The following is a 17,173-nucleotide window of genomic DNA, read 5'->3' as shown; positions in this document are numbered from 1 at the left end:
TAAACACGCAGCCTACAGTCCAATATACTACTCACCTTTACACCGCGAAAGAGCTAGCGCTGCAATTAGCAGTTAGTGGCTAATGCTAATGCTGCTGCACCCAGCCTTAGTGCTGGAGAAACTGCACCTTTAAAAAACTCACCCTTTTAACGCTGTACTTCTTGATTTACTTCTTCTTAATACCTGACTGGTGGAATTCATACACAAGGCACATCGGATTATAAGGCTCACTGTTGATTTTTGTATATTTTATATTTTATTATGAATATTATATGCGCCTTGTAGTCCGAAAAATACGGTACCAGCTTAAATTGAGTTTAGATGATCGGGTCAGGGTGGTTAAAAAGCTGGTCAGCAGGTTAAGTCATGTTGTCTGCTGGTAAGCTAGATGGTCAACCAGCTGTTGACTATATCAGATATCTACAGGGGTTGGACAATGAAACTGAAACACCTGTCATTTTAGTTTGGGAGGTTTCATGGCTAAATTGGAGCAGCCTGGTGGTCAATCTTCATTAAATGCACATTGCACCAGTAAGAGCAGAGTGTGAAGGTTCAATTATCAGGGTAAGAGCACAGTTTTACTCAAAATATTGCAGCAATGCACACAACATTATGGGTGACATACCAGAGTTCAAAAGAGGACAAATTGTTGGTCCACGTCTTGCTGGCGCATCTGTGACCAAGACAGCAAGTCTTTGTGATGTATCAAGAGCCACGGTATCCAGGGTAACGTCAGGATACCACCGAGAAGGACCAACCACATCCAACAGGATTAACTGTGGACGCAGGAGGAAGCTGTCTGAGAGGGATGTTCGGGTGCTAACCCGGATTGTATCCAAAAAAACATAAAACCACGGCAGAATTCAATGTGCACCTCAACTCTCCTGTTTCCACCAGAACTGTCCGTCACCACAATAAATTATTGTGGTCTAAAACCAGGTGTTTCAGTTTCATTGTCCTACCCCTGTATATCAGATGGATATTAATTAATTATCAAGAGGGAATAGAAAGTGGTTTTGTGCATCACCCAAGTTAAAGTTATTTAAGCAAAGTTCATGGGCATGAAAAGAGCAAATGTTGCATCAAAATGCAAACTGTAGAAGCACTGATAAGTAGAACAGCACAGACTGAGATTTACTCCGCTGCTGTGGGTTACTGGCAGTAAAAACACAAGCTGCTCGCTCTCTGTTTGCTGCCGTGGCTCGGAGGCAGCAGTGCCTGAAGTTGCATTATGTCTGTGTTACTTTAGATCTGAAGCTGTCTTGCAGCTGAGAAGATTCTTAATGGGTAAAGCTCTGGGCCGAGTCCCAATCCAAGCGCCAGATGTAATGACTCATAAATTTGAAGTGTGGAATAGTGTGAACTCCTCACAGGCCAGAGCCATTAAGATTAAAACTGACCAAAGAAACGCCGCAAATTATAGATGAAGGGAGGAAATGGTCCAAATCAATGTTTTATTGGAGACTTTTTTTGTCAGTTCCCTCGTCCAAAACATTGTCCACAGAGAGATTTCCACCTGTAATGCCTCTGTAACAACAGCTAATAAAATGCTGTGAGTCGTGCGGGTTTATAGGGTTTATGGTATACTGTACCATGCTATGAAAGTGGATGGTTATAATACAGTGAGAGGCACACCATCCACCAGCGCCACACTCAATAAACACAGTACAGAAAAAGTCTCTCTAAAAATCATCTCTAAAATCTCTAAAAATGAATAAATCACCACTAAAATCAGCAGCGCAGGATTACTTCCAATTCTCCCATTAATCAATCTGGGGTCCATCAACACTGTCAACAACTATTATTGAGTAATCCAGCTCAGAAAAATAATTAGCACCACAGCTAACATAGCTAACTCCAAGCTTTCGAAGGCCCGCTGTTAGCATTGTGGGTTCAACCTTGCTGAGCTTGGCTGTTAGCATCGTGGCTAACCTACTTCAACACTGCAGAGGCCAGATCCTCTGTCTGTTAGCATGGTGACTAACCTGTTATTTAAGGCTTCATAACAGGCCCAGAATAACCTACAGACACAATATACAAATCATAGCCTATTAAGAGTTACTGTTTACTCAACAACTATCAGCAAGAAATCCAGCCCAGAAAAACAGCAAAAATCCACTAGTTTCCAGAAAAATTGTAATCCCAGTATAATCCTATAGCAAAAAGATGTGTATGTTTGTGTACTTGTCTGTAGTCTATCATATTTATTATTCTGTTTATTATTTGTATTTTTTTGTTGATGTTTCAGGGTAATTATAAATACCTTCATACCATGGTATTTTTGTAGACAGTCATTGTCACAGCTGTGTATTGGCCGGAAGATATGACAGATATCACAATACAAGAGTTAAATATTGTCATATTGTGACACAATAAGATGATACATACAGTATACAGTTTACATTTTTTAAATACGTTTTTTAAATAAAAACAAATTGACATATTATAAAAACATAATTAATTGCATAGAATCTAAGGAAAAGAAAGATGTGAATATTAATGAATCTAAATAGGGGTGCCGAGTGGTCTAGCGGTCTAAGGCATTGCTGCTGTGATCAGGAGATCGCTGGTTTGAATCCCAGTGATGCAGCTTGCTATCAGCTGCCGGAGCCCTGAGAGAGCATAATTGGCTTCCTTGCTCTATCTGGGTGGGTAGATGGCGCTTTTTCCCCTCATAAGGCATCTGTGAGCCGATGTATAGGAACCGAGTCTCTGCGCTTTCCTCTGAGAAAAATTCGAGAAATTTTGATATAAAAATAAATGAACTAATTAATCAAAATCTGTCAGCACATCCTTTGATGTAAATTATTTATTAAAATTTGGTGTTGTGTTTTTGAGAATCATCAATACAGTATTGCAAAACAAAATATTGCAGTACTTGGATGTATCACTTCATGATGTTTTTATTTTTATGTTATAGAATATTGTATATAGTGTTTAGCTGTTGACTGGTTAAACTACAGCCTGTGGTTGATGGTTGTTTTGCTCTGTGTTTTTAATATCTGCAGCGTTGTGTCAGCACGGATGCAAGCATGGAGACTGCGTCGGCCCCAACAAATGCAAGTGTCACCCCGGCTATACCGGAAAAACCTGCAACCAGGGTAAGTGATGCTGCAGACACGCGTTCTCCATCACAAACACACACACACACACACACACACACACAAACCCCCGTCATTCATCTGCTTCTGAATGCATAAACACATCAAGTGCTTGTCAACAAGAGAAAAACATGTCAATCACAGTGATTGGCTCAGACGTGGAAAGGTGAAAAAATATTTTCAGGTGAGAAAAAAAATGTATTTTATTAGTCTTTTTGAAATGGCTTTTCTCTCATTGTAGCACATTACAATAGACATTTCAGAAGACTGTTGGGAGGGGCTAAGGGGGGGGGGGCAACCACCCCCCTCTGATTTTCCCATGGTTAAAAATGTACTGCTGAAGTGCGCTCTAATGTGGCAAAAAAGAGACAGATTGGCTTATTGGCTGCACCTCTTGTGCTAAAAATCGATTTAATGCCCAATAGGCTGCCCCTTCTTAAAATAAATTATGATCATGTGTCTTAGTGAGTGCCCTTATATAGGTACCCTTCTGCACTACCAGTCAAAATCGGTGGCATAATGAAATGTTTTCTATTCCACCTCGAAAGAGTGTCCCAAAGTAGAGAAGATGTGAGTGCTGTGCTGTATGGACGTGCTATTTCATATGGTACACAATAATATTGTCATCATTTTTTTTTAACAATAAAAATAAATAAATATATATTTTTGGATGATATATCAGCATTGTTATAGTAACATCTGTCTAAATAATAATGTCTGTGTAGCTTTCAAAGTATTTCTTTGTATAGTTTTATGTGTATGTAGTTTATACTGTATTCATGCACCAAATTCTACACTTAAGTGTCGACAGCTCTGGGAAAAAAATAAGAGACCACTTAAAATGATGAGTTTCTCTGATTATACCAAATTAAAAACCTCTGGAATATAATCAAGAGAAAGATGGATGATCACAAGCCATCAAACCAAGCTGAACTGCTTGAATTTTAGCACCAGGAGTGACAGTGTGTAAGACTGGTGGAGGAGAACATGCCAAGATGCATGAAAACTGAGATTAAAAACAGGGTTATTCAACCAAATATTGATTTCTGAACTCGTAAAACTCGTAGGAAATATGAACTTGTTTTCTTTGCATTATTTGAGGTTTGAAAGCTCTGCTTCTCTTTTGTTATTTCAGCCATTTCTCATTATCTACAAATAAATGCTCTAAATGACAATTTTTATTTTGTATTTGGGAGAAATTATGTCTGTAGTTTATAGAATAAAACAACAGTGTTAATTTTACTCAAACATATATCTATAAATAGCAAAATCAGAGAAATTAATTCAGAAACTGAAGTGGTCTCTTAATTTTTTTCCAGAGCTGTAAGTTTTTTAATTTCTTTCTTTATTTATTTTTTGTTTAATTTATTTTGTTACATTATTTTTATTTTATACAAAATCAGTCTTGGTAAGTTACTGTTGTTTATGAAATATGTATATTATATGTTTAAAATACAGTACTGTTCATATATATATATAATGTAATGTAATGTGTTTTGTCATATCACATATAACAGGGGTTCTTGCACCTTTTTTTAGAATTCACAATCTTTATTTAATTTAATGTATTTATTTAATTGAACTTATAAATGATTATATCTGACCAAGATTGGGCCACAAACCTGCCACACTCCCGCATCTTCAAGAGCGTGCAGCAGGAAGGTTCACTCTTTACTCATTTTGTCTGGTATTTTTCCTACAGTCCCTAAAGTGCCGCACTGTGCTGAAGAAGTGGGAGCGCAGCAGGATTTTGAGTAGTTCTTGGTCAGATGTACAAGTTTAGTTTAGTAAAATGAAATCATGAAATCATGCTCTCTACCCTTCAGGGACAGTGTCAGGACCCCCATTGAGGGTCATAACCCCTGATCAAGAATATCACAAAAATACCCTAAAATATTGTGCTGTACAGTAGGGGAGGGCGATATGGCTCTAACATAATATCACGATATTTCAGGGTATTTTGTGATAACGATATACTTGGCGATATAGGAAAACAGAAAAATAATTAATTAATTTCAGGAATATAGTACAAGAATATAACAGCATAATCATAATGTGGGAAAATAAATAATATAGCATAAAATAATATAATGCAGCAAAAAATATTGCAGAATATTTAGTGCATGCATATAAACTGCAAACTAAAACAATTATACAATAAATACACCTAAAGCTTCACAGTAAATAATAGACTACTTTTAAGACAGAAAAGCCCTATTATCACAATATGGATTTTTAATATCATGATATTTCTGTGTCACGGTATATTGTATACGATATAATATTGCCCACCCCTACTGTACAGGGTTTTATTAGTGAAAAAACACAATGAAGTGCCTGGGTAAGTTCTCTTCTAATGAAGAAGTGTCATGACAGTGCAGTAAAGGTCAGGTTGTGCCTTATAGGTGCCCATCACACAATGGGATAAACAAAATGTTGTAAATTGTTATAAATAATGGCACAATGTTTAAAAAAAGGTATTCTCATTGGTAAAATTGCATCTATTGTATCATTTTTGTTTTTGCCACACCCTGTCTAAAGTGTACAGCCCCTAGATCATGCCCTTTTTTTTTTTTTTTTTTTTTTTGAAGTGAATAAAAAAGTGAACGTGAATTTCCAATACTTCACTTGACCCTAACTAGCAACTATTAGAGGTCTGTTTTGTTTAATGTGCACTGGTGGTGTGTTCACACCTGTTCACACCTGATTTTTATTCAATAATACACACATTGCTGGACTAACTTCCAATTAGACACACTTTTTACAGCTCTAATGTAAAGGGTTAACCTCTTTCTACAGACCCCCTAGCAGAGGTTAGATCGGGCCCAAAAAATCCGACCCGACCCAGCCCGAGCCCGTGCACGTTCTGCCCGAGCCCGACCCAACCCGAACCATAAACGGTCATCCTGAGCCCGAGCCCGGCCCGACCCGACCCGCCCCATAAACTGGCTGTTTTCGGGCTGTTTGAATGAGCGAAATATAATCAGAATTATGTTAATTAACACTGTAAAATTTGAAGCATAGAACTATTATTTAATTAGGAGTTCACGTGCGAGAGAGAGAGAGAGAGACACAGAGAGAGAGAGAGAGAGAGAGAGAGAGATTTGCGTGTTCTGATGTGAGCTACTTACAGGTAAAGGTTCTCTTTTATCTCCTCGTGTTCATATTCTAATCCCATACATAATTCTGCAGCTCCCTCAGTGTTTTCTGTCGTATTTTGCGGCTAGCGCGAGCGCTTAACACTGCGGACCGCGAGGTGCCGCCGGACTTGTGCTGAATCCTACTCTCTGCTAAATCCGACTCCCGCTTCGCGTACAGAATCGGCACAACACCCCCCGCTGTACAACTGCGAAAGTGAAAACAGCGCTTATAAATAAATTAGTTTAGTTTCACTTTGAGTTTTCGTTATTTGGTTCGTTTTCGTTAACAATAATAATTGGTTACTTAGCAACATTGTGATTATCACACCAGAGCTTTTAAAATATAATTAAAAAACGGATGCCTACATCTCAGACTATTTTCTGGAGCCCGACCCGGCCCGGCCCGAGGAATGTGGTGGTAAATCTCGGCCGCCTCGGGTCAGGTCGGGTTCGGGCAGAGAATCTAAGCTCTACCCCCTAGTGCTTCTTTTGCATTATATGCATATCAGTTAAATGCAACAATATAAGGGAAGTGTCATATTATTAATGAAAAAACTGATTCAGTTGTAGCAATGGCAGACACTCCTGAGCCTGGGAAAGAAGCTATGGTTTATGTTTTTTCTTATCTGTACGCTTTACAGGAGGCTTGATTACCTGCCCCTTGCTGAGGTTGGTTGGTCCCCATGTTCATTATAAAAGCACTTAATCAGCAGAATGGATAAGCAGTCATGTCTGAGACAGGAAATAAGGGAATAAGGGCCACTAAAAAAGCACTCCAGTGTTTTTTTTTTTTTTTTTTTACAGTAGCAATTTCAGAAAAAAAATCCTTATTTATATTCTCTACACTGCAATTGATGCTTTACTTGTGAAAAGGTGATGCGGTTTACACTTGCTCAGCTTTAGTGTAAGCGGTCAACCCTCCTATTATGTTTAGAGTCAGTTTACCCCATTCATTGTTTATTGTCTCTAAAAATAAATAAATATATATATAAATATATATATATATATATATATATATATATATATATATATATATATATATATATATATATATATATATATATATATATATATATGTGTGTGTGAAATCTTTGTGCTTAATGTTTAAGGACCTGTCCAGAATTAATACCAAGTACAAATAAACCAAAAAACATGATGATATATTTTAAGTGTCCTATACACATTTAGAACTCACTGATGTTATTTGATAGTTCAGGCTGTTATCTATATTTAAACAACATTAATGTTGAGACCACTATGAAATGCAATTTTGTAATAAGAAAAACTTTGCTAACATTTTAATTTTTTTAAAGTACAGTAGTTTAGTATTTCTCCTTACTGCTGTATTAAAGATATACAAGGTATTTGTTCTTACAAGTACATTCAGGGCTCAGTTTGGAACAGTGTGCACATATTGTTCAGTTTTCAATTAAATTAATGATAAAGCATAAATAATATGTGGCATATGCCAATACACTTGTTTTTTCAGTTTGAAATTAAAGTTTTTGACTTGTGGACTAACAGAATTTTTATCTACCAGTTAAATATAAAATCAGTGAGGAAATACATTATTATTATTAAAATATAAAAAAATTAACAGCAGAAATGGAAGCCACACATTGGCCTGGGAAAGAGGCTAAAATTGATTTCCTTATCTGTAGAGTTTACAGGAGGTTTGATTACCTGCCTTTGCTGAGGTTGTTGTCATGTTCATTATTAAAGGGCCTAATCAGCAGAATGGATGACCAGTAATGACTGGGAAGGAGGGAATAGAGGAGTAAGAGCTCCAAAAATAACAGTCCAGTGTTTTTCATTCTGACCTCTGACACATTTGGAATGTGGTGGAATGAATTTGACAATAATTTTACTGTAGGTTAGATCACAAATAGAAAATTATTATATTACTGTCTAAAACATTCATTTCTAACACCTTTTGGGCCCAATCGCTATTTAATAGGAGAACGTTGAGTAACATCCAGGTTTTCCTATCTTTTACACAATCCTCGATTTTCCTTATTCTCAGTTTGTCATTAGGCTTGGCTGCATATTATCTGCATAACAATGAAAATTAATGGCATTTTTTCCTGATTACTTTGTGCAGTGAGTGTATGTGTAATGTAAATTATAGTGTTCCTAAGATAGAGCCTTGTGGAATTCCATATCTCACCTTTGTTTAACTAGAAGTTGCATCATTAACGTTTATAAACTGATAACAATCAGTTAAAAATGAATTGAACCATAATAAGGTTGTTCTAGTCATTCCCATCATTCTGTTCTCTAATCTTTCTAATAGGATAGTATGAGCTATTTTATCAAAGGCTGTGCTCAGGTCGAGCAACACCAGTAGAGAAATACTCATTTGTTATCTTGACTAGAGCTGTCTTTACTCATTTTGAGTGCTATATGACAATGCTAAAATCATAGATGTGATTTGGTTTCAAGTAATAGGAAAGATGTTGGACCACAGTTTATTTTCGAAAATCTTAGATATAAAAGAAGGTTTCAAAACAGGTCTATAGTAGGGCTGGACCCGAATATTCGGGTATTCGGGTATTCGTTCGTTGAGTAGGTATTCGGTTTTTAATTTTGGTATTCGGATATTCGTTTTTTTTCTCCTTTCCAGAGTTCCACCTCACTCTAACCACTTCTGTTCTCGCGGGTCCCGTCAGAATATCTTGCGCGCGGGACAGAACTGAACTGTTATTGGCTGGAGCGGGAGTTTAATCCAGACGATGCGGGAGCAAATTAATAAATAGTTAAGAAAACTGTAATAATTGTAAAAAAAAAAAAAACCTAAAGAAAACTCTCAACGCGCAGGATGGACCGACACACACACGCACACACCGATGGTGCAGCGCTGCTGTTTTAATAAATATATAAGTAAATTTGAAGCATTAAATGTAGTTTATATTAGGAACGTGGGGCGGGAGCGGCAGAAATGTTTATGTGGCGGGCGGGCGCGGGATTAAAAGAAGCAATTTTTTGCGGCGCGGTAACGAGACAGAAACGCGGGAGCGTGGAAGAGTGGGTTTAAAAATCAGTCTCGCGCAGACCTCTATTATACATGATAAAAAAAAATGCAGGCTCTTCGAAACTGATTTATATAATAAAACGTAAGGGGTAATGTGGCAACAGTAGGGGCTAAATCGGTTACAAAAGCCTGGCCTACAAAAATGATGTCTGAACGAATTTCCTCTTATCTAATATAATTTAAAATGGTTTAAAAATATAAAATAATTTCTAAGCAAACGAAATATTTAATATTGAGCTTATAGCCCAAGTGCAAAAATACAAAATCAGTAATACGGCTATGCCCTGCACAATCCTTTAACCGAAATAGATAAGTACAGTTTACAATGACTGTCCTCTAATATAATCAACAATGTTTAAGAATATAAAATACTTCCTGAACAAACGTTTTTTTTTGTTTGTTTTTTTAAGCAAATAACCTAAGTGTGAAAACACAAACAGCAATTTACTGGGCTGGCTTGCGCAGCGGAGAAACCGTGCAGCAGCAGCCTCGGTGTGGGGCAGCAGAAATTCCGGGATGAAAACACAAAGAAATCTGGGCTAAAAACACAGAAAAAATATGGGGTGAAAACACAAAAATCCGGGATAAAAACACCAAAAATCCGGGGTGAATGTCTCGTCGGTCAGAGCAAATTGAACATTTTTCAGTGGATTAAAGGGGCCGTGATTTGCTTTTTTTTTTTTTTTTTTTTTTTTTTACCTCTTTTTTTAAAAACGAATATTCGAATATTCGCTTCGAATCAGTGCCGAATATCCGGAGCTCAAAAAACGCTATTCGGGCCAGCCCTAGTCTATAGTTAAACAGTACACTGAGATCAAGATTTGATTTCTTGATCAAATGATTAATTACAGATAGTTTAAAAGCTTTGAATAAATACTCAAATGACTTTGCTATTATCAAGTACATGAACACATGTGAAATTCATTCACACATGAGACCAAAGTGTTTCCCCAGCTAATGTTCTGTACACCACCTGCAGTACACTGTATATGTTCCTGTTCTAACACATCTAATTCAGCTCCTGAAGCAGCAGCAGCTTATGATGTGACTCAGATGGTAAAAATGGATGAAACAGTGCCGTGCAGGTGGGAAACAGTGCTTTAAAAGATCCTTTAAAAGTAATTGAGATTTCCGAGATCTCCATTACTGCCCCCGAGGTAACTCACACAGAATTAAACCAGCCTTCAGGGGTCCTTCTATCAGTAGCCTTGGCACAGATACAGGCGATGTAGATAGCCCCTGATTTAAACCCGTGCAGACCTCTCTGAGAGCAGAGGCCTTCAGAGATTTAAGGAGAGCAATCTCCGCCCTGAGAAAGCAATGAGAGAAGGCGTAATTAAAAGAAGGGAGGAAGAAAGAAAACAAAACCCCTCAGGAATGCAGAACTTTCAATCCTGATGGACACAGGCTGACAGATGTGACTGAGGACACTTCACTTTTCAAATAGGTTTTTAATGAATTACTGCCTTTGTCAGTTTATATAGATCACTTTATTAATGCCAGTGGGAAATTTACAACAATGCGAAAGTAGGGACACATCTTAAATTCAGTAGTTTTTCAGAATTAAAAAAAAAAACATTAAAACGATAAAAAGTCATCCAAAAAAAGAAGAAAAAAAAATTATGTAATTATTTAGTAAACCAAAATTGTTAAACAAACCAGAATATATTTTATATTTTAGATTCTTTAATGTGCACCTGTTGCTTAGATGACAGGTATGAGGTAGAGTCGCCTGGAATTCTGTCTTTCAGTTAACAGCTGTGCTGAACTGTGCTGAACAGTTAATTACTTGAATTTCTTACCTCTTAAGAGGTAATTTGAGTAATGTTCTAATCCATATCATAACAAGAACAAAAAAAACAATACTTTAAGAAATGAAGGTCAGTCAATCCCAAAAAATGTAAGAACTGAACTTGAAAGTAACCTCAAGCACAGTCGCAAAGGCCTTTAAAAAAACGTTAGGATGAAACTGGCTCTCATCAGGACTGGCAGGAACTGTTGTGCAGGATAAGTTCAGCAGAGTTACCTGAACTTTTTAGTTTTTGTGTTACTATTTGTCGTTTTTTCCATTTATTTCCTGCAAATATGTGCATCGGAACACCCGTGCACATGTTCTACCACCGCCAGAACTTGCTACAGTGGAGAAACCAGCCAGAAAACACGCTACCGGACGAGGTTCTGCAGACGCTACTTGAGCTTAGCCTGCTAAGAGACCCAGGCCGCCGGAGCCCAGCGGAAGTGCCATCGCAAGCGGTGCGAGCGGAAGCGGAAGCGCGGAAAGAGAGCCGGGATCCGTGCGAGGCTAAAGGCTAGTCCTAGCCTGGTGGCTATACCATCGCTCTTTCTTGCAAACGTCTGTTCCCTTGACAATAAACTGGACTACATCCGACTCCAGCGAACTACCCAGCGTGAGTTCAGAGACTGCTGTGTTTTGGTTTTTGTGGAATCGTGGCTTAACGACAACATTCCGGACAGCGCCATTCAGCTAGCCGGGCTAACCGCGTTCAGAGCCGATAGAAGCGCGGCTCTATCCGGGAAGACACGCGGTGGAGGCGTGTGTGTTTACATCAACACGGAATGGTGTAACAACGCTGTGACTGTCGCCAAACACTGCTCTCCGCTGGTGGAGTTCCTGATAGTCAAGTGCAGACCTTTTTATTTAGTACGGGAGTTCTCCGCCGTGCTAGTAGCTGCTGTCTACATTCCACCCAGCGCTAGCATTGGTGCTAATGCTAAAGAGGCTCTGTGTGAACTCTATCGGACTATCAGCGATCTGCAAAACAAACACCCAGACGGACTGTTTATTATCGCCGGAGATTTCAACCACGCAAATCTCAAGTCAGTGCTCCCTAAATTCCACCAACATGTGGACTTTGCAACGAGAGGAGCGAGCGCGTTGGATCTTGTTTACACAAACATCCCCAGCGCGTACCGGGCGGAGCCCCGCCCCCACCTCGCTTTCTCGGATCACATGTGTGTTTGGCTGACACCAACATACACACCACTCATCAGACGCTCCAGACCAGTTCAGAAGCAGGTGAAAACCTGGCCGGCAGGCTCCATCTCTGCCCTTCAGGACTGTTTTGAGTGCACTGCATGGGACATGTTTAGGGAGGCTGCTACTGAAGGCAATTCTGTTGATTTGGAGGAGTATGCAGCATCAGTCACTGGCTACATCAGCAAGTGTATTGATGATGTCACTGTCTCCAAGACCATCACCACACGCCCAAACCAGAAGCCTTGGATGACTGCTGAGGTACGTGCGCTGCTGAGGACCCGCGACTCCGCCTTCAGAGTGGGTGACAAGGTGGCCCTGAGGAAAGCGAGAGCCGACCTGTCAAGAGCCATCAGAGAGGCAAAGCGCGCACACGCCCAGAGAATCCACAGCCATCGTCCCCGTGCCGAAGAAGTCCACAGTGTCCTGCCTCAATGACTACCGTCCCATTGCACTTACACCCATCATCATGAAGTGCTTCGAGAGGCTAGTCATGAGGAACATCAAGACACGACTGCCCTCTTCACTGGACCCCGTGCAGTTTGCGTATGTCCCAATCGCTCCACGGACGATGCCATCACCACCACCCTTCATCTCTCCCTCACCCACCTGGAGAAGAAGGACACTTACGTCAGAATGCTGTTTATAGACTTCAGTTCAGCATTCAACACCATCATCCCACAGAACCTCACCAGGAAGCTAAGCTCGCTCGGCCTCAACACCCCCCTCTGCAACTGGATCCTGGACTTTCTGACGGGGAGACCCCAGTCAGTCCAGTTCGGGGGCAGCACCTCCAGCACCATCACACTGAACACGGGGGCCCCCCAGGGCAGTGTCCTGAGTCCTCTGCTGTTCACCCTGCTGACTCATGACTGTGCTGCAAAACACAGTTCTAACAGCTTTATCAAGTTCGCCGATGATACAACCGTGCTGGGTCTCATCACAAAAGGCGACGAGTCAGCATACAGAGAGGAGGTTCAGACTGGTGTACAGTCAACAGCCTTCACCTGAATGTGGACAAGACAAAGGAAATGGGTGTGTTGTTGAGCACAACACACCCACTCTCCACTCAACATCGACGGGTCCTCTGTGGAGATTGTTAAGAGCACCAAGTTCCTTGGTGTCCACTTAGCAGATAACCTCACCTGGACCCTGAACACCAGCTCTACAGCCAAGAAAGCCCAGCAGCATCTCTACTTCCTCCGGAAGCTGAGAAAGGCCCGTCTCCCTCCACCCATCCTCACACTCTTCTATAGAGGGACCATTGAGAGCATCCTAAGCAGCTGCATCACTGCCTGGTTTGGGACCTGCACCGTCTCTGACCGCAAGACCCTCCAGCGTATTGTGAGGACAGCTGAGAGGATCATCGGCGTCTCTCTCCCCTCCATCACGGACATTTACACCACCCGCAGCATCCGCAAAGCAACCAGCATTGTGAATGACCCCACTCATCCCTCACACGAACTGTTCTCCCTCCTGCCTTCGGGAAGAAGGTACCGCAGCATCCGGTCCAGCACGACCAGATTCTGCAACAGCTTCTACCCCCAAGCCATCAGACTCCTTAACTGCAGAGACTGAACTGATGGTTTTTCTGTACATGCACACACACTCTTACCCCACTTACCCCAGAAAATGGAAAGCACTAAAAACCCTACTACCTCACTGGACTCTATTGCACACTGTGTAATACACTCAAGGTTATATTCGTGCTATAATGTGTAATATTGGCACTGCTGTGCTGCAGTCGTGGACGATGCCACAGGCTGAGTACCGTCTATTGTCAACCCCTGGTATATATCTTTGGGATGTGCTGGAGAAGGCTTTGTCCCAATATTACACGTTATAGCATATAGTTATATTGTCTATTACTGCTTAATAGTAGCCTCTTTTGCATTGTAATCCATGCAGTTACTCAGTAAAAAGGTTTGAGATGTAATACACTAATAATGTTAAGGTTAAATACTATATTTATTAACAGTAGTATAATTATACTTTAGACAAAGGCTGCTCTTCATGTGAAGGAAATTGGAAAAACAAAACCTTAAATTTGAAAGATTCCTTAAATTGTTTATGGCTCCTGTATTGAGCTCTGAATAGAGAAAATCGTTACCATGCTACACTAGACAGAGTCCAGTGTAGTCCAAATCAGTTTAATTACAATAGGTCAGTGTGGATGTGCATAAATATGCACTAGAAGAGGAAAAGGTACCGTGTGTAGCTCAAGAGTCCTCCTCTTTTGTCTCCTACAATTGTGGCTTTGACAACCACTGTTTAGAAAGGACGCTTGGTTGCATATTAAAATCCCATTTCGTTCCGGCCTTTTCGACTGCAGGTAACCTTGAAAGAGCAAATGAAGGGATTTCTAAACAGCCAGGCCCGGTGCGGCGTAAAAGCCTCCAATGAGGAAGCCTTTGATGTGAATCCTGTCATATTTCTGAGGGTTTTATTTATTAAATTATTTATTTAATAATGAGCGATGCTGTTAAGAAAAAGTGAGTGCATTGGCTGGATGTGTGAATTTCATGCTTATGTTTGGGTTTATGTGATGATAAAACATGTAGAGACAGAGTCTCCTTTTGCACTCAAAACAACCTTAATTCTTTATATTCTGAAATAAAATAAACAAGATGTAGGACCTTTGAACGTTGGTCAGAGTTGGTATGATTGATTGCTTGCATCATATAATTCCTGCAGATTTGTGTGAAGCTTTTTTTTGCTGTGATTCTCCAGTTCTACCACATTTCAAAGGTCTTTTATTGGATTCAAGTCACTGAAGAGGCAAATTTTGCTTTGTGACATCCCTATATGAACTGTTTGAAACTATTCCACCAGCTAAAATACTTAATTTTCTGGAAGTCCTTCATATGAAGACACTAATTTAAGACTGTGATGCTCAAGATATGAACATTGTTGATGCCATAAAATAGCCATCATGTTGCTGATATGGCACAAAACCCAAACAAACAAACAAACAAACATCCCTATATTGCTCCTGTAATTGAGTCTTAATAATTTACATTATTTTGCTGTTATTTAAGCATTATATTTTAATTCTAAATGATATAAAATAGTCTTAAAGTTAGTCATTGTAAAAGGCCTCACTGTGCAGCATAGTCAGCTGAAAATGGCACTGTAAAATACATTTATTAGGTTTTAGTTACGTAAAAAGGCTACAGTCAAATCAGATTAAATCAGATGAAAATGTAACTTGTAATTAGCTGGTGTGATTTAGTGTCATTAAATGGTTTGAAGTTAAGGAAGTTCTTAAACTTAAAAGTATACGTCATTCATTTATTTTACATCTGAGAGCAGTAACATCAGTAACAGCTGTTTTTACAGTGATTAAGCTGAAAGTGGACTTTAAAAGTCAATTGTGGACATGAAGGGAAGCACATGGTCAGCAGTAGCAACAGTACGTTTAATTGTCTGGGCTGTTCAAACAATAATAGATTGGTTTTAACAGACCCAGATGTTGCAAAAAAAAAAAAAAAAAAAAAAAAAAATCTACACTATTACCCTATTTCCACCACTCTGAAGTTTTGAGACAAGGCAGGATTAGTCCATAGATTAAAACTCCTTTACAGACCAGCATTTTTGTCTATTTTATGCCTGATATTACACGCCTACATCTTGAGGATTTCTATTTCTATTCTATCGTTAACATTTTAAATATTGTAAATTATAATAAAAATAAAAATAATTATATACTAATGAAATGAAAAAAAAAAACTGTTGACTAGTTTTTATGTCTATTTTCAAATGTAAGATTTTGGGCTTGAGCCCTCTAACTGATCTAAAACGATTAAGTGGAATAGACCACTTTTTCTTGTGTCTTGTAGGAGTCTACAGGACTTATTATAACTTATTTAACTGAAGAGAAAAATGGTTTTAAATCACCTACATTTGTAGCCTATATATGGCCCAAGGTATGTTAAGGTGTTAATGCTCTTGGTCCCAAACTCTGGTTTAATGGCTTTTAATTTCTATAAAAGGGTCAGTTTTCCTGACCTTTAAGATTTCCTAACCTTTAGGTGTCCAGTGTTGGTGAGTCTGTAGCACAGTTTCACTGCAGCTTCAGCTTTGTGTTCTTGGCTGACGGAGGTAGACCTGATGGTGCCAATCTACCCCAAGATTCAAAGCATTTTCATATGGAAATTGGTGGCCAGCAGTTCTAGAAATAGTTCTAGAAATGGTTCTCGAAACTTTCTAGGCTTTCTGACACCCAACAATTAAAATCCTGAAAATAAAATTAAATCAAATTTAATTATCAAAATTATTATCTGAAGCTTCTTGCTTATACAGTATCTGCATGCTTTTGTACCTTGTACTGTGGCTGCTGCCACGTGATTGGTTGACAATTGGTAGATAATTGCATAAAGGAATATGAATACAGGTTTACCCTATAAATTGTTTACAAAGGACTCATGCAGACAAAAGAACAGCCTTCAAGCAGATGAATGATGAATAAGACAAAGAACAGCGACACTGTAGCTAATGGGAACAAGCGCTGAGAACATTGCAAACATTGTGATTTTCCTGAGAATCATAAATCTTTTATTTTATTATTAGATTTGTGCCCATAATAAATATGCATGAGGCGTGTGCCAAGCAGATAACAATGTAGTTGTTATTCGAGTCCATCGGCATCAAGGAACGCCCGCTAAAGTGGCGTGAACCGCATTTCAAGAAGGGCGTGCCTCGCGGCTCTGCGCTCATCTCCTTCAAACCCTCCAACATTACTCAACGCCGCGGCCTAATCAGTCTCACAGATCTGCCTTTTAAACTAGATTCCAATTATAGCATCATTAGCATTAACCTCTCTTGATCTCCATTTTATGTAGATTGCCCAGAGTTGCTCATCACTGTAGCATCACTGTCACGCAGCTGATTTAAGGCAGATGGGTGT

General features: G+C 39.3%; 1 protein-coding gene across 4 annotated transcripts in view; it reads left to right on the top strand.

Annotated features, from left to right (window-relative positions):
• The window catches only part of npnta (nephronectin a), a 128,272-nt gene that overhangs the window by 50,231 nt on the left and 60,868 nt on the right, over window positions 1-17,173 (top strand). For all 4 annotated transcript variants that reach the window (XM_007234302.4, XM_022684514.2, XM_022684515.2 and 1 more), the window contains one exon: window positions 3,009-3,101. In XM_007234302.4, the coding sequence (XP_007234364.3) occupies window positions 3,009-3,101 (93 nt within the window). The remainder of the gene's footprint in view (window positions 1-3,008; window positions 3,102-17,173) is intronic.

The sequence above is a fragment of the Astyanax mexicanus genome, chromosome 7 (assembly GCF_023375975.1).
Source record: "Astyanax mexicanus isolate ESR-SI-001 chromosome 7, AstMex3_surface, whole genome shotgun sequence".
NCBI classification, from domain to species: domain Eukaryota; kingdom Metazoa; phylum Chordata; class Actinopteri; order Characiformes; family Acestrorhamphidae; genus Astyanax; species Astyanax mexicanus.
The sequence above is the reverse complement of the archived record's forward strand: the minus strand, read 5'-3'. Positions and strand labels throughout refer to the sequence as shown.